The sequence below is a fragment of the Nyctibius grandis genome, chromosome 1, assembly GCF_013368605.1.
Source record: "Nyctibius grandis isolate bNycGra1 chromosome 1, bNycGra1.pri, whole genome shotgun sequence".
NCBI lineage: Eukaryota > Metazoa > Chordata > Aves > Nyctibiiformes > Nyctibiidae > Nyctibius > Nyctibius grandis.
Window position 1 is genome coordinate 45,122,683 of NC_090658.1, and position 26,163 is coordinate 45,148,845.

Below are 26,163 nucleotides of genomic sequence, written 5' to 3' on the forward strand. Positions count from 1 at the left end.
ATTTGGAATATGATCCAGAGCTACGCAAGTCAATTCAGACTTCTGTATTCACTGCACAGGGAAACCTTCGTTTTAGGGTGGGTTTGCAGGCCTGCAGGTACAGTAGCAGAAAGGGTTTACACCAGAAATGGTGTCCACCTGGTGATGTTCCCTTCCCTATAGGTTGAAGATACTGTCCGTATTAACCCTGACCAAGTCAATATTGCATTGATTGCAATATTCCTAGCTTTGTTACAGGGCACTCTGGAGAGCTGGGGATAAGTGACTTGTCCCGCAGCTTCCAGGAGACATTAATTCAGCCCCAGAACTTGGTAATTTACAGGTCCTGCTAGTCTACCCTCAGCCTCCAAAACAGTAAAGCTACGTGTTGGTTTCAGTGTCTTCTGTTCATCTGTTAAGTATTGTGGTTGGATTTCTACCTTTCATAGCTATTTCCTGAAGACTACTGATAGGAATACGACCATTCCGGACTGAAGAACTGGAGAACCTTGTTAAAATAAGCCCAGCTCTGACTCATGTGCTGGTGAAAGGCTCATGCAGTCACTGTGGAGAGCTGCAATAAAAAATTATGATAAAGGTAGCAGCAGGAGACAACTACAGACAACAGGCCAAGGAAAAAGATGTGCAAGGGAGTGCGAGAACTGCTGTTCCTTTCTCAGGTGCCTCACTGCTGTATTGTGCAGCAGCGAAAGCCAGCAGCTGCAATGGGGCCTGGTGATGCTATTTACTTTCCTCAGATTTTTTTCAACTTGCTGTTTTAACAAGCCCACTGGATCGTTACTGGTTTCCTCCTCTGCTGGAGGAGTCAAGACACCTTGTGAGGGCTAAGTTGGGGCAGAAAGCTGAGGATCCAGGTCAGCCCTAGAACAGGAGTGCACGCTGGTGGCTGGCAGTGCTCTGTGAGGGCAGGAGCCATACAGTGATGATGCAGGAGACCAGCTGCAAAGACACCAGGCAGCGAGGCCTGATGCTCTAGGGACCTGCAGGTCTGCATCAGGAGGAGGTTTGAGGTGGCCAAGGGTGGGCTAAAAGTGCTGGTTCCAGGCATATGTTGCTTTCTTCTGCAGAGCAGGGACAGGCCTGTGGAGCTGTGTGGGGTCCATACAGGCCAGCAGTGGGTCTGACTCGCAGGGTGCAGCAGACATTGCACACAGTGCTTTGGCCTATGAGGGCAAGCAGGGGAGCCTGCCACAACTTAGCCCTCACCTCCAAGGCACTGGATTTGCCCTGGGAGTCCTTTAACAATCCAAGATCAGGAGGGTTCAATCTTGCCCTCACCTGAAGAGTGGCCCAGTTACATCTAATGCCTTCTTAGAAGGGTTTGCTCTCCACCTTGTCCTTCTGGTGGGAGCCAACGACTCCAGTTCCTTTCACTCCTCACCTTCAGATCTGGGAGGCTCTGGCACTGACAGATGCACACACATACCCACATGGACATGCTGCTTTCTTGACATTCTCCTAGTCACATGCTGGGCTTCTCTGGAAGGTTTTGCTAAGCAGCTTCTTGCTGTCAAATCAGGTGTTTAGCCTTAGGGCAAGGTGTCGCCTGGAGAAATATAGGTCACTTCATCTGATTAATTTGTCTGTATGTGTAGTTTAGAATTGCTTAACATGGGTAAATCTAGTTTGCTCAGCTCCCACTCAGGAGAGAGATTGTAATAAAGTGCTGTTTGAAATCCCAGCCCTTGCGTGTGTTTAGCCTGTTCTCTGGAAGGATGAGCCAACAGAACCAATGACAGTTGCATCTGGTAAATCACAGAGTTTTACTGATGCTGCTGCCCATTCTGGTGCATAAATTCCCCTATGATCTGTACTGAATGTTAAAAAATCTGCTGCCATTTTAGTAATAAACACACATTAGTTGCAGCTTTTAAAGTGGCATTTAGAGGTTTTTGGATCCCTACCAGACTGCATCAAACACACAGTAAAACGGAGTGCAGAGATGGCAGAAGATGCCTCTGGTTGGGACTATGGAAAATGGAAGGACTGTGTGTACATTCTTCTCTGGCCTTGCCTCAGACAGGGGGCTTGGGGAGGGGTGTGGGGTGCTTCAAGGATGACAAAATGATATGCCCAGAGATGGAGTAAACTCTTAAGCTGGGAGCTTTGAGAACAAATCTCTGTGTGTGCCCTTCAAATCAGTTATTAGAGTTCTACTTATGCTCCTGTCCTGGGCCTTACCCTCCCCTGCTTCCCAAATAAATAGATTTAAAAATTCAGGTGTGTAACACTGAATGGGACAGTAGTTGCGAGCAGCTTCCCATAGCCCCAGCTTTTTGCTTGTGTGTGTAATCTCTGTTAGCAAGTCTTCAGTCTTTGGCCACGAAGAGATACATAGGGAACAACACACAGCTTGGACTAGGGCCTAACTATTAATGTACAAACTCATGTCCCATCCATAGCCCCTATTAGCATATGCATTTATGGCTGCTCTCTGATGGTTTCAAAGGCAGGTCAGTGTATCCTTTGGTCTGCTTCTGCTGGACATGTGTTTTGTGAGTGGTGCCTAGCATCAGCCCTCCGGATGGATTTGTCCACGCAGTCTAACGCTCCTCCTGTCGAGGAGAGACTGGCAAGCAATGCATCAGTTGCAGCCTTGGTTGCTTTGATGGTCTTGTCTCTCCCTTCTGATTGCTTTGGCCAAATACTACCTACAGTAAAACTGGAATAAAGGTGCAGCCAAGAGAAGGAAACAGATAGCATTGACAGAGGATGAATTTAAAATCTTTTATTATTCAGCTTTGCCAAACAGATAATGGAATCTGAAGTTGATTTGCTAAAATGTTTTGAAGTGGATGCCACCTCTGCCCAAGACAAAGAGGGCCTCAGTGGCAGCAGGGACCCTTAGGCTATGGCAGCAGTTCAAAAGAACACTTTTAATTTTGTATGCAACAATGTAAACTTCAAAAATAGTAAACTATAACCTTTCCCCCCCCATCTTTTTACATAGCATGTGATCTATCACAGATAGAAATTTAATGGCGAACCAAAATCGCGTAAGTAAACATCCTGGTGCTTACAAGTTTCATAAAAAGTGTTACATTTGATGTAAATATCTTACATTTTTAACTCTTAACACTCACAATTATGGAGTAAAAGCAACTGGCGATTCACCCCCTTAGTCTGTGCTCTCAGACTGTACATCAGCAACCACGCTCTTGCCAGACCCTTTGATCATTTTTGGTTGGATTGTCCCATGCATGACCAAGACTTCCCATTCCTCACACTGGTGTTAATCAAGTGCAGCTCCACACAGGGGTAAAACCTGTGCAAGCAAGGAGAGAACCAGGTCGCCTGCGCACAAACTTGCAGTCCCCGGGGCCCCGTGTTCCCACAGAAGCCATGGCGCATACGGGGGGATACGTCCTGATGTCGGTGGGAATTTGGGGTCCCCTGGGGCTGCAAGCCTGAGCCCTGCCATTGCAAGTGCTTCGCAGCGGGACCTGGTTCTGCGTGGATAAAGACAAGAGTTCTGTAGAAGGCACTGGATTTCTCTTGCATGATTTTAAACGTGGATTACAGTCGTGTGCAGAATAAGGAGATTTGGGCTCTAAACTGCTTTCTCTCTAGTGCTTTAGTGCAAGCATTTTTAGTGCTTGAATTTTCTCCTGGTTGCAGTGCAACATGCGCTCATCTTCATAGAGTGATTTCCAAACCTCCTTCCCTCCACTCTTCTGCCCATATTCCCATCCCCGAAAAGATTCCCTTTTGGTTCCTTGAAAACTCTCATCAGAGTACAGCTCTGGTCAAAAATAAACATGTGATGTAGCATAGCATTTGTTTCTTTTAAATCACAGTGTGCAATGCATCATTCAGTACCTAATGTTCAGAATGTCTGCCCTGCTTTTCATGAAAATCATTCTTTAAAATAATCTATGCAAATATATTTTGACTATATATTACATTCATTTAAAAAGAGAAGAGAGGTTCTTGGTTTGCAGGTTTTTTTTTTCAGTGTACTACTTAAGTGAAAGGTCTGATGTGAAAAAAGTACAAGCAAACTGGACATGCCAAGACTCAATGCCTTAGATGGTGATCATATCAAAACTGTACAGGTATGTACACCGTGTTGGACAGGTGTGCTTCTTCCCAAGAAAAGACCTTTGCATCATCATATATAAGGTTAACCACAAAGTTTTGGTAAAAAGAGCATTTAATGAGCAAAGGATGACATGGAGGGGCGAGTTCTCCGGCTTTTGTTAGGCAGTCCTGAAGCAATGTCTCCATTCCCTTCAGGGATTTCTTCCTTCTTCCGGACTTTGAGACGCGTGAGGAGCTTTATTACCCAGACGTCCCATTCCTCTGGCAAGAGCAACAGGAGGAAGCCCAGGCCAATAATGATGATGGCGATTACTCGGACACTGTTGAAGACAATTTCACTCGTGTAGTGATCAACAACTGTGTGGGACATTGAACGGGTGTTATTACGTGGGACAAGGCATTAGGGCAGTATCCCCTTCCCTCCCCCTCACCTCCCCAGCTCTGAAGGCTGGCTGGGGCAGGAGAACATGACCATGGAGGAGATGGTGGCAGGGAGACAACCCTTCCTGCTGGTTTAGCACACAGCAGGCTATGGTCCCCTTCAGAGCAGGCAGAGCTGGCCTGTGGGCTCAGGGTAGAAAAAGGGATGTTGCCTGGAGCTGCACTACTTGGCTGCAGCAGCATCTTGTCCCTTGCTCACCGACAGCGCAGAAACTCCTGCTGAGGCCCAGGCATGCAGAGAAGGGGTCATTTCCCTTCCCTGGCATGGCAGCTCCTTTGTGCAGATTTTTCTTCTCAGCCTGACTGCCCTGCTGAATGAGAAACCCTGCACACCCTGAGCCATGCACACGCTCTGGTGGGGATCACACTGTTCAGTATGAAAATCTGCCGGGGCAGCCAGCAGTGCCCAGCTCTGCGTGCGTGTGGTCAGCACAGAGCTGGGAGCTGCCACCTGCACTGTGGCGCCTGTTCAGCACGCTGGGTTTTAGGAGCCTGGTTTGGGAGACGTGGCTCTGGTTTGGGCCAGGGTTGCCTCTGCACTCCCCTGCCCAGCCCTCTTGGGCCCTGCAGTCTCTCGGCTTTTGCTAAATTTCAGAAAACTGTCAGAGAAATGTACGAGGCCATGCCCAAAATTGAAGTCCAGTGCTCTTGATAACCACCTGCAATGTTATTTACCAAGGCAAGCAGAATTACTAGTACATATTTGCTCTAAAATGTAAGCAATTTCATTTGTTTCAATTTAGTGTTAAGCCTGCCTTGAAGAAATCATTAAGAATTGATTTCTACTTCATCTGTGAGTTTTCATCCCAGCCCAGAGATGGATGACTTCAAATCTACTCTTTTTTTTTTTCTGGCCGCTTCGGACAGTAACTTAAAAAGCAATTCTAGAGATTACGAATATTCATATAATATTATACAATACATATTTAACACATACATAAAGTACACATTTTTTAATCAGTGTCATCTCCGCAAGTCTTTGAGAGAAGGTGCAAAACAAGTTTAATAAAGCTATTTGCTTTTATCCCTGTTGTGTATTTGAAAGGCCACAGATTTAATGTATTCATGAAGATGCAAAAGGCAGAAATTCTTACCCGCATTCACTGGGACACTCAGTACAATTCCAAGAGAAATCAAGGTGGGGTATGTAATAGCAATCCCAAAATTTAGTAGAATATTGAATGCTGAAGAAGGAAAGAAAAACACCTTTTACTACAGTGAAACTAGGCAGAGGGAATGTCACTTGAAACACTGATGCTTTATTACTCCCTCTGTCCGTTGTTCAAACAGAGGCATATTAACGTCTGTCGTTATTCCTGGAAGACACCTGTGGGCAGATGTCTGTCTGCTGCATGTCCATCTGCCTGCGATGTTGCTGTTTCTGGGGAATTCTGTGTCCTGCAGGAGCCCAGTGGCTGGCTCAGGGGGTACAGCCTGGCCCTCAGTATCACGTGCAGTGGCTCCTGTTCTCTGTACCAATCCACTTTGCCCTGCTGAAAAGACTAAACACTTTTCATCTGGGAGATTGCAGCCAAACAGTCGCTTCTGGCTGGATACTTTTTTTTTGTAGAAAAGCTGCCTCCAGCTGCAGGTGAAAGATGCTGTAAATCTAACCCTCTTCCAGACAGGAACTTGCTAAATATAATTTCATACAATGAAATTATAATATCATTATAATATCATTACAGCTGAATGATTATAATGCCACTCCATTGTAATACCACACACTGTTCATGGAGTGTTTAATGACAAATTAATAATTGCTTTGGACCAAATTCACCCTTGTTTTACAGTGATTAGCTTTAGCACAGTCAGGAGAGCCTTGCCGATACTGAACTTCTCAGAAGCTGGGGCTCTGACTGCCTTCTAGTAGTACCTATACATTGCACACCCCGGCAATCACTTGCCGAGTTCTGCACTGCTTGCTTACAGAAACCTTCCATTGAGTCCACTGATCAGTAACCTGGAGGTATTTCTAGGGTCAAGTGTTGTGACTGCTCAGGGTAAAAGGAGCTGGGACTCAAGACAGGATGGAGAAGGGCTATTTCCAGTAGAAATGAAAGGAACGTTTTAGGAGATGTGATGCCGTCATCCAGTTTAGGGACCAACGATGGCAGCACAGTCAACATATTTAGTTTAACAAGGAACAGCATCACATTTCTGATGACCATGAATCATTAAAGCTTAGATTTGGCATCCCTCCCAAGCTGGGTTCCCCTGATGGCACAGCAGTGGCAGCAGAAGAGAGGAGTGCCATCTACCACATTCCCATCAGTGCTATGCAACGCTGCATTTTCAAAAGTTTCCTGCTCCTTAGGAATAGCAGTTAGCTATTACTGAAGTCAGCAAAGGTGCCAGAGGCTGGCCTGGCCTAACCTGCTTGCTGGGGGGATGATGATGAGCCCAAAGTAATGCTGTGCTGGCTGGGCTGCTTCCCATCACAGCCTGGGCAGTGTCTCTTGTCCCTGTGAGGCAGAGTTCACGAGTAGACATTAGGACAAGCTTTACAGTTTAGTCCCACAGCATCTTCTAATGACGGCCACAACATTTTGGCTTGGTAATAACAGCAGGAGTGGGGTCTACGTTGCTAGCTAGGAATGGGCCCTCTGCATGATTTCTCAAGCTAATAATTAGGTTGAGCAGAACAGAAAACAGCTCCAGTATGTCAGAAGTCTACAGCTTCCCCCAGCCACCAGTGTCTGGCACCCTCGTCCACCCCAAGCAGTGCAAGAGCCCCCCATCTACTCACTCAATAAGAGAATCGAAAATCCGCAGAGGTTTCCCCAAGGAACAATGTCGAAAGAGCTCCAGTACTCCACTTTGGTAAAATAAAGGATGACAGGAATACAGGTAACGAAGAGGACGTTGAAGACAGCTAACACGGACAGGAATAAGGCAGCTTCTCCAAATTTAGCACTGCCCAAAAGAAGTTTGAATAAAACCTACAAGAGGAAAACACATGGGTTTAACTCTCTTGCACTGCTCCTCTGGAGGGCTGGTGTCCTGACTCCAGTGGCTCCCGGCATCCTGGCCTGCCGGCCCATGCTTGGGGCCAAGGGGCTGGGTGCTGAGCGGTGTCAGCCAGCACCAAAGTGATGCCGGACTCTTGAGGCAGCTCCTGGTGAAGCTGTGGAGAGTAGCTCGTGTGCCCCAGCCTTCTCCCTCCTAGCACCCCGCCCTGAGCACAGGCAGGGGCAGCTGCCAAATGAGCCCATGAGGGAATGGGACTCAGCACCTTTGGCTGTGCATCTCCTGAAAGGGAAGGTTACTCACCCTAGTCTAGATCCTTCGGTCTGTTTTCTGCATGCTCCCTTCGGGAAAACCTCAGGAAAATTTGACATTAAAAGCAGACGACTTGGTGGAGCAGGGCAGGGGGAGGAGACGAAGCAACGTGTTGAGATCTCCTTGCGTGAGACATCACTGTTCCAGGCCCCTCTCCACCAGAGAGGAGGGGGGCAGCTCGGAGGCTGTTCCCTCCCATCCTCATTCCCTTTGCTTTGACTGGCCCATCTGCCTGGGAGGGTTTTTTTCTGTGGTGTGAATTTCTTCCTCCTCCTAGACACTGGATGGAGGGAGGCTGCTGAAATGGGGCACTGCTGTGGCCCAGGTGGGCTGCAGGCTGTCTGCGTGATGGGCTGGTGGGTGCCGTGGCCAGCACTGCAGCATGCCACCCTGGAGAAACCACCCTCTGTGGGAGCTGAGGCTCCCTCTGACATTCCTGACTTGACCTCCCTGGTGAGGTTTTAAAAGTTAGATTGGTCAGTGGGAAGCAGCAAGAGGGGAAATGACAAACACTTAAAAAAACAAAAAAACCTTCCCCTTAAGAACTAGGTTCTCTTCTTGTAGGTACCACCTTCAGCAGCTGCACACAGGAGCAGCTCCTTTCCTCTGCTGGACGCTCACTTCCAGTGTATTTTTTAGGAAGATAAATGAGGTTTTATACCAACATGTAGCATGTCCATTTTCTCTGAAGGAGGGAGCAGCTTGCTGCCCTACAGACCCAGGCTGCGAGGACAGCAGTGTCTGTGCACCTTCCCAGGGTGCCAGCCCAGCCTGGACCAGCCTACAGTGGGACTGGCTTGTCCCCAGAAGGCAGATAGCGCAGCAGCAGCCCCGCAGCCCAGAGCACAGCTGCAGCTGGACTAACAAGACTGCAGGGAGGGATTTAAAAGCTTGGGTTTGTTAGTGGGAGAAGGGATAAGGAGAGAGGAAATGAGGGGTGTGAGCAGCCCATCCGGGGAGCCCTTGCGGACTGGGCCGGGCTGGTGTCTGCATCAGTTTTCCACCACAGAACTGCAGAGGATCCAGTGGATCCTGTGGGCTCTGGGTACGGCTTTCCCCTGCCATGAGCTGCAAACCAGCAGAGATGGACTCTGACTTACTAGTGTGTGCTGGGATGGCAGGCTGCCTCGCTAGTGTCAGTTGTCCCTTCCCTTTGCCTAACTAGAGCCCCGCAGTTGACTCTGCAGGGCTCCCGTGCTGGTGGGGCTGCTGCCCACTCCCACCACCTCGCAGCCATCACTGGCCAGTGCAGCTGCATTGCCGCTCTGCATAATGGAGCAAAATGTCCCGAAAGCCACTTACTCCTCATTTGCCCCCAGAGGATGGCATGCTGCCCCCGGCAGGGCAGGCAGCCAGCACAAGCAAACTGAAGTGCCTGTGTCTGGGGTAGGAGGGCAGGTGGAGCCAGCTCTGCTGCATGTGGCGCAGCTTGTCGGCCCGCAGATCTGCCTGCCCCTTCAGCATGCACAACTCATGGAAACCGAGCCAGACTGCAGAAAGCAAGAGCAGAGTGGCAGCAGCAGCAGCAGAGCAGCATTCCTTGCAGAACAAGCTGCACAGCTCCATCTGTCCTTGCATGCGGAGTGCACTGCAGACTAACTCCCTGCCGGCACTGCCACCCTCGCCTCCCTGTGCATGGGCTCTGGTGGAGCAGCCCTGAGACCCTCTGTCCCCACAAGGAGCAGAGGTGCCATGGGAGAGGGGCAGAGCTAGGCTCTAGCCTTAAATAACTCTCCCTGCCTGCAGACAACTCCAGAGCCATAGTGTTTCCTTGGGTCTGGAGGGCCATGTCTCTGGTGTTGCAAGGAAATGTTCTTTTAGAGGAAAGAGCTGTACAAAACTTCATGACCTCCCTTACGTAAGACATACGCTGATCTGAAAAAGTGAGCAGAAAGCATTGCAGCACAGCGCTGAGGGACACATACAGATGCTTCTCAGTCTGGCAAGTCTCCCTGGATTGCTCATGCTAAGGCTGGAGGGCTTGCCTGGCCAGTTGGTATTGGGGGACTGGTACGGTGCAATTCATTAGACCAGATGGAGGTGTCTACACCTCATCCCAGTCTCCACATCTGAGCCAGGGTGGGTGAACTGCACCCTACCAGTGCTTATACCTCTCTGTAGACTGCGACTCTGTGTGCCATGAGCAGCACAGAGGCAAATGCACATATGTGTCTCAGGCTAAGTGAAATGGCTCTCTGCCCAGCAGAGAAAGCTGCATGTCATCTTACACATAGTGCAGCGTGCCCAGCTGGTCAGGATGAGACCTTGATTCATACGCATGTGCTTTGGACTTTAAGCACATGATTATTTCCATGATAAGAAATACTTCAAGCCCAACATAGGCTACATATGCCACTGAAGGAAGACTGGCAAGGGGAGGTAACACAGTGACTTGAAAAAGAAGCTAAATCTCTGCAGGGCACTTCCAGAGTGAGTAATTAAATCCAACACCTATGGAAAAGCAGCCTCATTTTTCAAGAAGGTGGGGCATCTGTAAGTCCTCTTGTGGACACTGGAGAAGACTCTGCCCAGGAAACAGGAGTTTTTATCCTAAGTGAGGGCAGACATCAAAGCAAGTGAATACCTGAATGTAATATTGCAGAGTCAGTGTGTTTATGGCAGAGCCCCCCAAAGGAGGGCACGTGGCACTGAACTGCATGAAGGTTTGCAAGTAAGACAGGAGCAGTTAAAGTGAGTGACGGGGGTGACTGGCATCTTTCTGGGGGTGAAGACCCAGGTGTGCTTACCTTGTATAGAGCAGACATTGAGGCAGAGCCCACCACCAGGGCTATCCCAATAACGGAGTGGCTGTGAAACCCATCAGCGTACGTCATCATAACTATCCCTGCAATGGCAAATATAGCAGCCACGATCTGGTTGGAGACAAAGAGAGAAAGCAAGTGTTACTGGACAACTCCCAGCATGGAAAAACGTGAGAGCAGCTTTAAATGAGAGGGCAGTACTTCTGCATCATCTGCTCCCCTCCTTATGTAGAAAACAAGGAGCAAGCCCAGGCTGGTACCCACAGAGCTGATGCTGCCTCCTCTCGTGGCTTCCCTGGCTGCAGAGAAGCTGCAGGCAGAGCTGCGAAGGAGTGGCTGCCTCGGGGCGGTGTGCGGCAGCCAGACTGCAGGGCCCTGCATCTCGGTCTGAGCTGAGGTGGGGATTTCATCTCTGTCACTGAGCCTCCCCATCAGCGCGTCCCTGCAGCCTGTGCGTGACAATAATACACAAGGAATAATTCCCTGGTGCTTGCAGGAAAGCCTCTGAGTCCTGAAGAGGTTTTGGAGGAAAAAGGTTTTTGAAATAAACAGGGAAATAAAGCTCATGCAACTACTTTCCAGTTTAGATGTGTCATTTCAGAGAGTGGAGGGAGGCTCAGTCAGCCAGCCAGGCCCACAGCAATGCCTGAGGAGGGTCGTGTAAAGGAAGGTAGCATTCACTAAGGAAAGGGACAGGCTGTCCCTGATTCAGCAGGGTCAGCAAGAGACCTCTGGCTTCTCTGGGACTGTCCTGCCAGGTACCTCAAGCTTCCCCAGGTGGTAATTCTGGGGTGAAAAGGGCTTTCTGCACGCTCTATGCTTCTTGGCTTTGCAGTGGTGCGAGGGACACCCTGCTTAGACCGCATCCCCTTTGGCTGCACAGTCATGGTGATGCTTCTGAGATGACTGGGATAAATGAGTTTATTTTGAGCCACAGCTTGGTCAGTGCCAGCCAACTGTCCCCTCTCCCGGTGCCAGACTGGGGTTTTAAGCCCCATCCACAGGCTGCAGCTGCCTACCCATCCAAGAGCAATGGCCTCCTCTCACCTTTCCTGTTCACCACCAGAGATGCTGGGGCTGCTGTGAAGATGCAGAGGGAAAGCCTATGTGCCAAGCTCTGCTGCCACCTGGTGAGCAAGCTGTGGTGGGGGAGGGACCCCTTTACCAGCTGCAGGTCCCCTTCCTGGCAACACCAGCAGCCTCTTCCCTGGGCTGAGCTGGGGCTGGTGCCAGGGGGCATCTGTAAAGCTTCCCCAGACAATCGCCCAGCAGATCCCTCCTGCATGCTGACATCAACACCTTCAATTTCCCTTAACAGAAAAAATGCCCCATTTTTGCAAACAGAAGGGGCTAAATTTCTCCAAAGGTGTTGCTGTAGAATGGCAGGGTGGAGAAAGGGTAGAAAAAAGCCCATATGAGTAGATGCTGACACTGCCTGGAAAATACAGCTGCTAATAGCATCTCGACAAGAAGGCACTTGAGTCTAGACGTTGCTGTACTGCTGTTGCAGATGCTGCATGAGCAGGACTTTGGCAGGGTGTGGAGGTGCAGGGTGTCCCCCAGCTGCTCAGCCCCTTGCACGGCCCAGCCAAGGGGCAGCAGGGTCTGAAGATGCTGATTTATGACCTGATCAGAGCAGAGCCCGCTGCAAGCTGCAAAGGCTGGGTGTGCACGCTGCAAACTTGGGAAGGTTCAGATATGACATCTTGGCTTGCAGCCCTGTCGGCATCAAATCTCTCCATGCACAGCTGTGGGGCACCATTTCTAAAGCAAAGCTTGGTGGTGGTGTAACTGGGCCCTACAGTCCTGGACAGGCTTATTTTTAAGGCAAGGAGAGCAAAAACCCCGATGCATGACTCTACAGCAACGTGGGGCTCTTTCAGATAGTCAGGACTGAAGGAACTCAGCAGTCCTCAGCAGTTCTCTCACGTCAGCCTGCTGGTGATTGTCAAATAAAAATTCAGACACACTGTGTGGCTTCAGAGGCACAAGAAAAAAGGTCATTGAATGAGACAAACATGGGGCAGGTGCAGAACAAACAAAAAGAGATTTGTCTTCACCCAAAATATAATTCAGCCAAGGAAAGCTTTGCTGTTGCACACTGTGGATGTGAAAAGTTTACAAGGATAAACTCATGGAAGAAAAAAATCCATCAAGGACTATTAACTATAGGAACATCACTTCCATCTCAGGAAGTCCTTGAGCCTCAAATTGCTGGAGGCTGGAAAGTCTCATGAGGAAATATCATTATAGGCTTTTCCTGTTTAGGTGATTTTTCTAGGTGTCCACTACTGGCAGCTGCTGGAGTCAGATCTCCTGGGGCAGACGCACCTTTGCTCTGAGTCAGTATGGCTCTTTGTAGAGCTGCAAGATACATGGCTCAGGCTTATCTGAAAGGTAAGGACAACTCTAGCCCTTCACATCCCCTGTGCTATGGCCCAGGTGACAAAGTGGTAGATGCAACGGTTCCTGTAGCATCTCCTCCAGGCATGGCCATCTCCCATCCAAGATGTGTGGGGGCTTGTCCAGCCTTCACTGGAGAGCCAGGGGGAGACCACAGCCACACGCCGGGCTATGGCAACCAGCCGGTGCCTCCGTGCATATTGGCGAAGGGAGCCTGCCTGAGCCCTCGCTGGCGGCAGCTCTGCTGCAGTGGAAACTTGGAGGGCGCGTTAATGAACTGCAGAATAAAAAGCATCCAGTTTTGCTTTCAGTGGCAGGGGCTGGCTGACTTCAGAGCACCTCCTGGGAGGCTGGGTCTCTGCTCGGTTGGGAAGGAAGCCTACGATTTGGGATTTGATAGTATATTTATTTCTAAGTCCCACTGGCAGGTGTGCTTGTCTATATGTTACATACGCAGGAGGTACTTTCAAGTGATGGTTCTCTTGAATCCTGAACTGCTTTATTTACTGTAGCACAGAGGGAAATACTGAAGGCCAAGATCAAAGCAAATAAATGCAGTCTGCAAACAGTTTTGCTGGGGCAGAAGTCCTTGCCCCTTCTATCATCAAGCATGTCACAAGCGCCAGGTGAGTCTTTGCCTCACCTGTTGACGTGTCAGGCGTGTCACATATGCTTTCTCTGGAAGCCTTTCAGCCTGTCTATCAAGCACATCATTAGCGGTAGTGACAGGCTGCTTGCACTGTGCCACGCCATGGCTACCAGCCTGCGGTTACTTGCAAACGCCTCAGCACCGCAGGGCTTGCAGAGGCAACGCTTCAGGCACTCTGACACACATTACATGTGTGTCTTCTCTGAAAGCAATACAACAGCTCGCAGCCCAGTTGGACTGTTGCTCTGGGCACAGCGAAGAGAAAGGAGGAGAACTGCAACTTCATTACAGGAGATGTAGGCACTTGCAAGTGCCTGAGCAGCGAGGATGGGACATTGTACCTTGCTCTTACGTTTAAATTCCAGCCAAATTGTGATTTAAGTGCTTGTCGAGCTAGTAGTTCCACTTCTGAAGGCTGAGTACGATACTTGTACATGCTTAAACCCCACTGAGATGCTGCCTTTCTCACCTAGCCTCTCCTGCAGCAGGAGTGAACAGGGACACCCAAATGTGCAGCCAGAGCCTTGCTGCAGCACTATCCATCCTGCTGCGCTGCTGGGGGCATGGAGTAGGAGTGTGGGAGGGCTCCCGCTCACCGCAGGGTAAGGCACTGTCCCCCCTGCAGCCTCAACTGCCAAATACCCTCTCAAAGGGTGCTTCTAAAAGGGTCAGCAGCTCTGACACAGCATGGCCTCAAGTGATCATGAGCTCTGGGGCTGGGCTGTATCCCTAGGTTGCTCCCAGAGAAGCCCCAGCAGCTGTCCCTCCTAGTTGCCAGTGCCAGGAAGAAGGCTTTGTTTTGGGGTTCGTCCCGAGGCTCTTCCCCCAGCATGCCAGGCAGTGCCACCCTCCATGTCTGCTGCTTTTCACATGGGCTGTACAGAAAAGGGAGTTAAGGGGGAAGAAAATGCATCTTGCCAGAAGACTCCACACTAAGTCTCTCTGCAGATAGAAGTGTCCCCAGCGCTCCCACGGTGGCAAACAAGGCCGGGCGGCAGGACTGCTGTGCTGCCCCATGCCCTGTCAGCCTCTAGGGACAAGGATCTCCCCACTCACACTTTGTCACCAGTCAGGATGCCACCTCTGCCCAAGAGCAAACAGCCCAGTCCTCCTGCAAGCCCCTTCCCCCTGTGCCCAGGCCCCTTGCTGGCCCGTCACTGAGGTGAGAGACAGCCATGTTCCACCTTGGGCATCGAGATGCCTTCTCAGGAAGAACTCCTGCCACTCCTTCCCAGTGCCAGGTGCCATGGTGAGGGGCTGGGACGTGTGGCAGGAGCATCACATGGCCTCCATTGCCCTGGCCCCTGCTCTAGTCTCTGCTTCGTTGGTGCTGGATTTGAAGCGAGTCAGCCTTTCCCAAGCCAATGCTGATAACAAATGAAGGACAGCTGGATATGGCTGAGACCACCACTTGGGTCTGCTTCCCTGCTTCTTCCACTCCTTCTGCCCCTTTGGGAAGGGGGGGAACCAGAGCAGGATTTGTCCCTGCATGTGCCACCTGCTATGGCACAAGACCTAGCCTGGCCGGGAAGCTACTGGAGAGCCCCTGACCACCCTGGCTCTTCATGCACGGCAGTGCACCTGGCAGAGCGCAAGAAGCATCTCTGCTCCAGCGTGTGCATGTCAGTGTGGGTATCCCTACATGCAGGTCGGCTTCTTTCCCCTCAGACCACAGCCGTACCCAGCGGTGAGAGATGGCACGTGCATACCAAGGAGCAAGCTGCACACGCAGTAGACCAGCAGTCAGCCCTCTACACACCTCCTCTCCTGGCGTCCCACCAGCACTACAGATGACAGTGCCACAAGATGGCTGAAGACCACAAAAATATGGTGGGTTTTTTTTTTTACCTTTATCAAAATGCCCAGCACATCCTGCTATGATAACAGCGACACTTCCCTGCCTCCAGGATCATTTCAAGATACCCTTGCTTCTCTGCTCAAAAACCCCAGTTAATTTGTTTTCAGAGTACGGCTACCCGGGCAGGTGGGTGGGCAAGCGCAGACACCAGCTGGCCAGGCCGGGCTTTTGGCAGGTACATTTTGCAACGATTCCCTGAGGAGCCTCTTGGCTGCCACCACCACAAGGCTGGCCAAGCTCTCCTGCTGGAGAGGAACGCTGCCCGAAAAGTTAACTCTCAGTTGCTCCAGGCAGCGAGGGCTAACAACTTCTGAGCATGGAAAGCATTCCTCGGGTGGGTGAGCAGAGAGCTCCTCAAATGGTGGTCAGAAAATAGGTATTATTACCATTATTGCTGTTAATATTAATAAGTGCCTGCTGGTGGAGCAAGACAAGAGCGACCCACTGGCACCTTTTCCTTGCATCTACTCCTGACCCCAGCAGGACCCCCTTGGCCCCAGGGCAGTGGGTTACCCACCCGCCCAGCTCTGCTGCCAGAAGAGACTGCATGCTGAGGGCTGCCAAAATGGCAGCAGGGTCAGCAGGGAGCTGCAGGGGTTTCTGATAACCCCTCCCTGCATGCAGCTCTGTTGCCGCTACGGAGTGGGTGTTCACATGGGGTGTAGGACTAAGAGTGTAAGCAAACATTTGGGATGCCACCAGGAGATCAGCCCTAGGGGAGCAGGCCTGCCGCCCTGCTGCCTGCCATGCTGCCTGGCCCCATGCCCGTAGCTGCTGGCCAGACACAAGTCCCCATGCGCCAGGATTACGCCGATCCTCCACCAGCAACACACGCACACGCTTTGGCCATGGGTGGTCAAGGGTAGCCCAGCTCTCCCCTCTGCAGCTGCTGCTGACTGACATGGGTGCAAAGGATAACCGTTCCGTCCTGCAAGCCAGCTGTTGCATGTAAGGAAGGCGAGGGCCCCATTAAATTCACAGGTTGGGTCCAGAAATGCAATGCGTGCAGCCAGGGATTGCAGGAATGTGCAGTTAGAAACAACTAGGTCTGGTGCCACAGCCTGGGAATTGTCACTTGGAAGGGACAGGCAAAGGCTGATGCACGTCCACAGTAGCAGCTATCCTTCCTGCCACGCTCTGGAGCAAGTTACCTCTTTTCTGAAGGAAAATGCACAAAGGCGGCAGGATGGGGGAGACCGGGGGCTTTGGGAGCTCTTGGGCGCCTGAGCACGCTGCAGGGAAGGATGCGTCCCCACTCAGCAAGGTTTTCTGTGCCTGCTCGGCTGTCTGCGTGGGGTGTTGCTCGACTCAGTCAGAGGGAGGGAAGGGGAAAAGGAAAGGCAGAAGGGCAAGAGGGAAGAAGGGAGACAGAGATAAGGAGTCACTTACCCTCACTCCCATGAACCTGTCCCTCAGAACGATCCATGAAAGCAAGAACACAAAAGCTTTGTTGCAGCAGAACAACACGGAGACATCCGTAGTGTTTATTTTCTTTATTGCATGTAAGTAAAGGTAGTTTGTGAGTGTCCAAAGAACACCAAAGGGTGCTGCCTTGGTAAAAAACACCTTCAAAGTCAAGCCATTGTCTCCAAAAAATCGGCAGCACTCCCTAAAACGAGGAGAGAAAGGCAGTATTATTACATAAGCCAGTCACAGTCTGCAGCAAATATACGGGTTTCATTTCTTTCTTGCTCATCTTCTTTTCCTTTGGGGAAAGAGGGGCACACACCTTAAAGAGGAGTAGAAAAAGAAGTTTCAGCATCTGTTGCAACAGCCGTATGGACATGCGGGGGCTGCAAACACAGGAAGGACAACAACGGAAGAGCAAGGGGAGAGGTGAAGCCAGGAGGTGAAATTTCACCCTCACCATGAGCGCCTTCACAGTGGACATCTTGAAACAGCGTGGGGTCATCCTCCTCCTTTCACCCCTGTGGGCACCAGGATACTGAGGGGACAGGGCTGGCAGCAAAGTCCCTTCCTCCTTGCTTCTGTGGAACCATGGGACGGCAGTGCCCATCGGTGATCCACTATGCAGTGCTTGGAAGGAGCCTCATGGGAGCCTGGTTTGGGGTTTTTCCACCCAAAGGTTGGAAATGCACCAGGACATGGCACGGTGGCACCCAGGGACATGCTGGGTCAGTTGGAGCGGCAGGCACAGTTTAAATTAAATGATGTTAAGTGAGATTAGTAGGCATGGGAAGGCTGTAGTCAAATGAAAGGGCTAAAATGAAATTTATGTTGGGATTCATTCTGAGGAAAAAAGTTCCTCCTGCCAAAAATCTGTTCACATATAGAATTGGGTAGCACTATTCCATATACAGTAGAAACATGTGCTTTTACTGTACTGTGGGCCTGATTCTTGTTTAGCAGATACCACTGGATCCCTATGGTATCACAGCCTGGCACTCGCCCCCATCCCTGAAGCACCCAGTGTAGTGCTGCGATGCCCCAAGGGACAGCCTTGCCCTGGCACCGATCAGGACCTGGAGCTGCATTTCCCCCTTTGGGAGTCTCCTCTCACTGGCCTATACAATAAAGCTTCCTTTTAGCTGTCTTGGCTGGCTTCACCAAGTCTGAATTGCTTCTTGTAGGCTAGCTCCAGCTTCCAAAGGAGATGTCCCTATGGCAGAGGTTTCCCCATCCAGCACGGGGTTGTAAGGGAGCTTCTCCCCGAGGACACCCAGGGCTGTGGAGGGTGCTACCAGACATGCACCCACGTGCACAGCGAGCACCATTGCCCAAAACGGGTGCACTGCTGAACCATGGTCTCTTTGTGGAGGTAGCAGGTGGGTTAGATGGCTTTCTTGGACCTGGCATCTTCAGTGAAGTCTGAGGAGCATTAGGGGAAATGTGGTATGTTTTGTGCACCAGGATGACTATATACTGTACAACAACCCCCTCACAATTAATTATCTCCCCAGGTTTGCTACTGCTTATTGGGGAAACTGATTTTTCCTTGGTGCCATAGCACAGCTTGTGAAGCCGTACCAGGAAGCATTTGATGAAGAGAGCTGTCAGTGAGTAATGGTAGATAAATAGTTATGGGAATCAAGACAGGACTGTGATATAACCTACACCGTAATTCCAAAACAGTTGAGGGATGAAATCACTCCAGAAAAAACAACCTTCAACTTTAAATATTTTGACAGAACATTTTGGACACAGTTGCTCCTGCTGCCCAGTAATTGCAGTTTTGCCCACGAGGGCACATTGTACCCAGTGAGTATCCTGATGTTTTATGGATACTCTTTGGCAAAAGCAGAGCTTGTGTCCTGTGGCGCTCCAGGCATGCCTGACTGCACCAGGAGAGCCTCCCTATCAATATTCTAACAATCATCTCATCTGCTAACGAAGATGTTAACTTTTTAAGACAGATAAAAACCACCCCACCCAGAGGGCAGCCTGTAAGCATTCAGCATCCTTTGGAGCCTAACTCAGCGCTGTGGACCCTCGTGTGAGGCCTGATCCCAAGTCTCCCAAAGCCACTGGACAGATGGAGAGCTGGGGTCAGCTCCTTGAGGTTTTACAGGACAGACTCTTGCAGGTCTACCTGCAAGAGGCAGGGCACAGAGGGAGTCCTCTACTCACCCTGGAGCAAGCTGGTTGCCTCTGGGCTGGTGAGGAGACAGAATTGGGTATCTCCTCCTGGGACAAGTGTGCAGTGGTGCTGGAAGAGCTGCTGGGGAAGCACCCTGCTCCGGCAGGGAGACCACCAGCCTCCTCTGACTTTGACTGCAGGGGCCAGCAGCCAAGCTATCTCATTTCCAGGATAAAATATGCTTTCTGCTTCAGTTTATCCAGGCTTCGGTGAGCCAGTCCTGCTGCACAGCTAGCACTATTCATCTAGGGTGAAGAGGGAGCATTACCAGATGTCTGGAGGCTGCAGACTCTTCTCTTCATTGGGTTCATCTCTGGGACTAAGTCTCTGCTGTTTGCTAACGTGGGCAGAAGTGCCAGAGGTGTGCTTTGCAAAGAAAGCAAGCAGGGATCCTGTAAACAGGTGACCCCCTGTGCTCCTGGCACTCGCTCTTGCCCGGTGTGCTGGGCAGCATGATGCTGCTGGCACACAGCAGGCGCGGGCAGCTCGCAGGCAGCCCAGCTGCGAGGAGGGGCTGTGCCCAAGGGGAGCAGTGGGTTTTAGCAGTGTGCAGTGCTTGCAAGTGGCTGGTATGGGCATACAGCATTTGCTAGGCCCAGCATCACTACAAATGCCTACAACTGCTGATGGCAAGCCCTGTGCCCAGGCACCGTGACACTGGAGTGTGTTTTCCGGCAAGCGGAGCTGAGAAGGGCTGTCACAGTGTGCACACAACCAGCCCCCATCGGTCACAGTCCTCCGTGGGCTCCCTCTCCCCTCTCACACAGAGCATGCACTGCTGCCCATCATCCCTTAGACTCACTGCAAAGATCTCCTGAGTCATACACCTATTGAGTGAGAGACCCTGGCCTATCTTAAATAAAGGCACAGCTAACAGCAAGCAACTTCATTTACTTCTAGCATGTATATTTTCCACGTACCTCCAAGACATCCAGCTGGAGGAGGCCCTGAAGATGCTCTGGTAGTTCCTGTGAGATGAATGTGTGTGCATATGGCTCTAATAACCTGGCAGAGCGTGGAGTCCCAGGGACACAGAGTGGTAGTGGGGAGCTTCTGCCCACTGAGCTTTAGGGAAGTACAAGCAACTTTTTATGTTTGAGCTGGGACCCCAGGCTCTGTTCAGAGTCGCTGGATATGCACATCCCTGAGCCGCCTTTGCTGCCCACCTCAGGAGACACTGAGTCCAGGAAGATGCTACTTCTATTTCTCTCCTTCAGCTCTAAAAGGGACCCCAGGGTGAGGAGCACAGACACAGGCACCTCCAGCGCACATCTGGCAGGAAAAATCTCACCCTCTGGGTTAAAAGAGAAACTTTCATCAAAGACTGACCAAACCTACTCCTGCCCGCATTACCAGAAATCCTGTGCCTGCCGGTCTCACCTACCACCTCAACCCGAAAGCTGCCTCGCTGCTTGCTTGCTGATACAGTGCCGTTTGCTGGGCTCACCCTGCTTTGCCCACAGAGCAGTGGGACTTTTGGTGTGGACAACACTCAGAGAGGCCATAGGGAAACGCGGATGCAAAGCTCAGGCGTGCCCTGGCCCTGTGCATCCCTGGGTCATGCTGAGCATGGCTCCTCCTGGGCAGGGAAGCCGCCCTGCAGACATCCTGCAGAAGCCACCCCGCTGAGACAATCATTCCTCAACTCTGTGTAATACTCCAGCATGAGGAGTAAATTCCTACAACTGCTGTGCTGTTTCCAGATAAGGCGGCAGCAGACAGCAAGGAGCTTTGGCGTTGCGGGGTATAATACCGTATTTTTGAGATGAATTAGCTTCCTGCATTATTTTCCTTGATCCTGCCACCGTAAGCTAGAGCTCCGTTGTAATCACAGAAGTTGGTTTAAAAAATAAATGCAAGGCATTAGCCAAGGCAACAGCAAAGGCCCATGTAAGACGGGAATGAAAATGTCAAAGGAAGGATACTGGAAGGGAAATGTACTGGCTTAATCGCCGCAGCAGCAATAAAGAAAAGCTTGCTTGCACTCAGAAGTGTCATATCCATCTTCACAGACAACGTGAAGGCTCATGACTGAAATAAAAGGCAGGATTACGCTGCTGGGAGGAGGTCTACATGCGACCTGAGAGACCTCCAGCCTGATTGCACGTGGCCCTTGGGAAGTGTTTCCAGAGATGTTTGTTACACAGTGGACGTGCTTGCCATGGGGTGCTGCTGAGGGGGCTGCTGCAACAGGCATCTTTGACAGGATGGTGCAGATGAGAAGGAGGGGCACACGCTTGGCCTGGTTGCTCCCTGCTTCCTCAGGATGCCAACTGGGATGGTTGGCATAAAGCCCATAAAGCCCATCTGGGAGCAGAAGTGGCTGCCTGGCTTTCAGGGCGTCCTCTGCACAGAAAGACAGCAGTGGGGACAGACGGAAACCTGCTTGTAGGTATAAAATAAAGCAATGGGCACCACATGGCACGACTTAACCCACCTTGCTGCCGCTGTGGCACAAGCACCCCTGCAGTAACAGCCCCCGAGCAGGGGCTAGCAAGTCCTGACCAGCACCGTCCGGGCTGGACGTACCAGCAGTCCTCTCTCCCAAATGGGGATTCTGGTGCCCTGTCGCTTGTCACAGGGTGCCCCAACAACTTACTGTGGCCTGATGGAAATGTGTAGTCACTCGGGAATGGCACGTAGCTGCTACAGCACTACAGGAACTGCGCTGGGATGAAAGATACTACAGAAAAGCCTAAAGCATAGAGCTCTTATGGTTTGTATTTTTACTCTAAATTGTTTGCTGATTTCTTAATCTTTCATGTACCAGTTCTTGTTTTTCCTTGTAATCTTTTTAGTGTGTATCTTCATTGACCCAGCAAATGGCAAATTAGCTCTGCCCCATTAGGCATGTCTCCAGCACAAGACGACTAGCAAAATACCTCCGTCCCTGGAACCGAGCATCCCCAGTGAAGTAAATCAGAAGTAGTTAGTGCCAAAATTGCATGTTAAGTAAGAGTTAATCATATTGAAAGCAGGTGTTGCAGTCAAATAAAACTAGCAAATAAATTATGGCAGTAAAGCTCCATTTTTTCCCCACTGAGCTCACAATTATATGTTTAACACTATTGACCTTCCACTGCCTGTTTTGTCTTTAACCATTGCTGGGTAGTCGGGATGTTTCTCCACTGCTTTGAACCTCATGCAAATGAATGTATAAAATTCTGCCAAGACTGGAAGAAATGTTTTTTGCTCCCATTTTGCAAAAACGACCTGTCCTATGAACAGGAGAGGTAGACAAGAACCAGAAAAAGCACACACAGTGTGTTCCCCCAGGCCAGGGTTTGGCCTCTTGATACTCACTGCAGAACAAACCTATGCCAGAAAGGTTAATAAGCCATTGAAGCTGCCACTACATCTCTGGGAAAGATGCAGCAAAGTAGAAAATATCTGGGAGGAACACAGATCCTAAGGGAACACTTTGCACAAGTCAGTTATTTCTCCTTTCCAGACTGTTAACTTTTGTTACAATTTTCTCATTGTCGCAGTGTTCATACTAAGCCTTCTCCTCTGAAGCAGGTGGGGATCTGCTGTTGTTCCTAGCGGGTAATTTTTTTTTTCTTTGTAAACTGTGCTTCTTACTTTGACCTTGCAAGGTCTGTACCTGTAAATTGAATTTGGCTAAATTGCTCCTCATTTTCAGCAGAGTGAGCATCGCCTCCCTGGAGCACAGCAAAGCCACCACTGCGCCAATGAATCTGGCCTCTTGATTAGAGATTGGCAGGCAAAACATGTTTTGCTAATCCCTGCACCAATTAGGCCTGCATGGATAAATAATCGGCAGATGCGCTGTTAACAGTCATACATTTTCCGTTTAACGCATGAAAAAAGAGACACAGACTAAAATGTCATGCCATGTCTTCTGGGGGGACTCGCCAGCCGGTTGCAGTAAGCAAAAGCAAAGAAGATGGACGAGGTGCCCTCGCTGTTAAAAGGAGTGAAGGAAATTAAAACCAAGTTTAATTTCTCCCAGTGAAAAAAATTCCTAGGACTTTTTTTTTGTAATTCATTCTGTGAGGGCCACAGCATCCCTCATGCATTACGCTTACAAGTGGAGGTAGGTAGAAGACTGCTGTGCAGATAAAAGACACAAGTTAAGCCAAAATATTCCTCAAAAATGCTCTCCAGGAACGTACATGATGTGTTTCCCAGAAAATAGGATCACGCCTCCATCTCTGCTTCCCTTCCCCTTGAGCCAGTGCTGACCTGAAGGGCAGTCATGACAAAATCAGCTGCTCCAGTGGGTGGATTTCAAAGCAGTGCAAGCGAAGGGTGAGCTCATGAAACCCATTTTACAGATGTGCAAGCTGGGGCATGGAGAGGCAAAGTCCCTGGGTGCTTGAAAGAGGCAGGATGAGGGCTGCCTGTAGGCTGCACCTTTGGAGAGCTGGGGATGCACTTTTCCTGCATGTTTATTTTATAGCCAACTCCTGTTACTTATGAAGACAGCCCCTGAGCGCCTTTTTCCTGAGTCACCGCAGGTTCACATGCCAGCAGAAGAGTTGCACGGAGGCTCCTGTGGTGTGACCTAGATCATAAAACACTGCGAATAAATTTGCTAGCCTCAGCACTTTGCCGAGAGGTGCCTGGGATCCCTGCGGTGGCTTTTATTGCCCTGCTGGTCCGAGGCTCCTACAACAAAACCCGTATACCCCTGCCTCCAGCTTTCCTCCTGTGCACCCAGAGCAGCTCAGGAAAGCTGCTTCCCAGTGCTGGGAGGGCACAAGCTCCTCCTTGGCTTCCATGGGGCAGAGGTCTGAGACCTGCCCTCGCCTGCCCCACTGCCTGCACTGCCTGCTGAGGCATGCCACAGCCCATGGCCATTAGCCAGAGGACGGGGCCAGGGGAGCAGCCATGTTGCTCCTCAGAGATGCCCTGTACTTATCCAGTCTGGTCTGTCCATACTGGGGACTGAAGTAGGCCTGCAGAGCCTGGCCCTTCGGTCTCTTGTTATATCCAGCCTAACAGGAGACTGCAGCCCCATAGCCCAGCAGGTAACATCAGCCCCGGTGATGGCACTGGTTTCTGGACTTGGAGGCAAGGAGTGTCCCTTTTTTTCCTGGAAAATACCTGGCATGTTTCAAGTGACTGTTTAACTAATACAGCCCACTGTAATGGCTGGTAATGGGGCACCATTAAGCTGTTTAATGAGTGGTTCATCACAATCAGGCATTTTTCCTTTACCAGATCTGTGCCTGAGAAGAGCTGAAGACATGCTTGGCTACTGTCACAAAATCTCAAGCTTGGAGCATCCTGTCCTTAGAAAGGACAAGGTAGCAAGTGCAGCATGTCATAAAAACACCATTTTTGCAGCTGATTTCACAGGGAAACGTTTCTTTAATTGATTGCTCCTATCTTTAGGGTCAGGTCAATTTGAGAGCATGTCTACAAATCTCACGTGGCAGGAAATTCAAGCAGCAGCTCACTCATGGACCATGCCATGCTGATATGCTGCTCCCAGCCCGGCAATGAGCCGAGGTCCATGCCAAGTGCATCGGCTCATGGCAGCAGCAGGGAGGATCTCACCCCTCCCTGGCATGCCCCAGCAGCGATCTCCCCTCTCATGCTGTCCCTCCATGTGCCTGGGGCCCATGCTGAAGAGCAGAGCGGGCTGCAGAGGGGAGCTGCTGGGGGTGCGGGTGCTGGTTTAGGGCTGGACATGGCCCCATGGTCACTGGCATTGGATCACCTGTAAGGAGGCAACATTGCCAGTGGGGCTTTCCCCCACAAGTGGAAATGGCTTTTATGTTCCCTTCTGCTAGCACAGTTCAGTGGAACAATGTGATGCTCCACCACAACGTATAATTTAAAACATTTATTTCCAGCTTTATTTAAACTCAAGTGATGGTGATGTGTCTCAGGGCTCTGCTGTCTGAGGTAACACAGGACCCAGAGACATTGGACCCTCAGGAGAGAGGTGGGAGATGGGGCAGCGGTGCCCACTGCCAGCTCCAAGTAACTGGGGACTTCCTTCAGAGGGACTGCAGGGTGGCAGGTCCTGCCATGCCCTGCAACAGCTCATCCCACCCCTGCTGAGACCTGTGAGCTGCAGTTGATGATGCCTGCAAGGAGCTCTGTGCCTCTTCTGACCTTCCATGTGTGGCTGACAGCAACTCCGGGGAGGGAGTTTGGAGGCTTGGGGTGGAGGCAAACCTGAAAATCATACCCATTTCCCACTGCCTGTGTCCCCAGAGAGTCCCTTGCAGACCTCCTTCCTGCGGGAGGGAACAGAGGCAAACCGCAACCCACAGCCCTCTCCCGAGCTTGCAGGAGCGGAGAGAAGAAATGACCTGGCCAGGGAATGCCAAACCTTGAAACTAAGAAAGGATGGAGATGTTCCTGGTGTCAGGTACCCCACGCCTGCTTTCCTCTGCTCTGGGGGTGAATTCGTGCAGAGTCAGTACACAGAAAAAGGCCTGAACTGAAGCTTAAAGCAACAGGTAGATCTGGAGCTTGTCACTGAACCTACCTGATTACATGAACTGAAAAATAACTGTTCAAGGGATTAAGCAGTTTCTCAGAAATAGATGTTATCTAAAATAGTCTAATGGCTTCTTAATGCCCATCGTCCCATGCATATTTTTCTGTAAACATGTTATTAAATGCAAGGAATGACCATAGAAGTCAATCCAGCATCCAGCTATCACTTTTAAATGCCTGCGTCTGATGTTGACCATTACTTGTTTCCGCATACGATTTGGGGCTGATGTTCTGCCTTTAAACTTTTAATGGTTGGACTCACTGATCTTAAAGCTCCTTTCCAACTAAACAATTCTACGATTCTATGATTCTATCTGTTCTGGAAGTATCCAGCTCATCTGCAGAAAATGCATTCTGATAGGCAATGAAATGAGAAAACTGTCTTCTCTTAAATGAAACAAAAAAATCTCCAGGCTGATCTTTCTTCTCTGAACTAGAGAGGCAGAAGCAATTGGTTTTGCTCAGCACTCTACAAGCGCCAAACTAGGCATTTGCACAATAAATGGTCCCAGGAAATGCTTAGCTATGGATTTACATAATACACCAGAATGGCTCCAAAAGAAGCAAATAATACAAATCTTACAAACCACCTGATACACATTTCCAAGACAAGCCTTAGCACACACTCAGAAGCCTTAATGAGAGACTG

The 26,163-nt window shown here is 50.4% G+C and overlaps 1 protein-coding gene across 2 annotated transcripts in view; it reads right to left on the reverse strand.

Moving 5' to 3' along the window:
• Positions 1-2,833: 2,833 nt before the first annotated feature.
• SLC35F3 (solute carrier family 35 member F3) overlaps positions 2,834-26,163 on the reverse strand; it is a 186,439-nt gene continuing 163,109 nt past the window's right edge. For both annotated transcript variants that reach the window (XM_068403519.1, XM_068403529.1), the window contains 5 exons: positions 16,826-17,045; positions 10,512-10,637; positions 7,232-7,424; positions 5,577-5,666; positions 2,834-4,398 (listed from right to left, as the gene is read on the reverse strand). In XM_068403519.1, the coding sequence (XP_068259620.1) occupies positions 4,154-4,398; positions 5,577-5,666; positions 7,232-7,424; positions 10,512-10,637; positions 16,826-17,045 (874 nt within the window). In that variant the 3' untranslated portion in view covers positions 2,834-4,153. The remainder of the gene's footprint in view (positions 4,399-5,576; positions 5,667-7,231; positions 7,425-10,511; positions 10,638-16,825; positions 17,046-26,163) is intronic.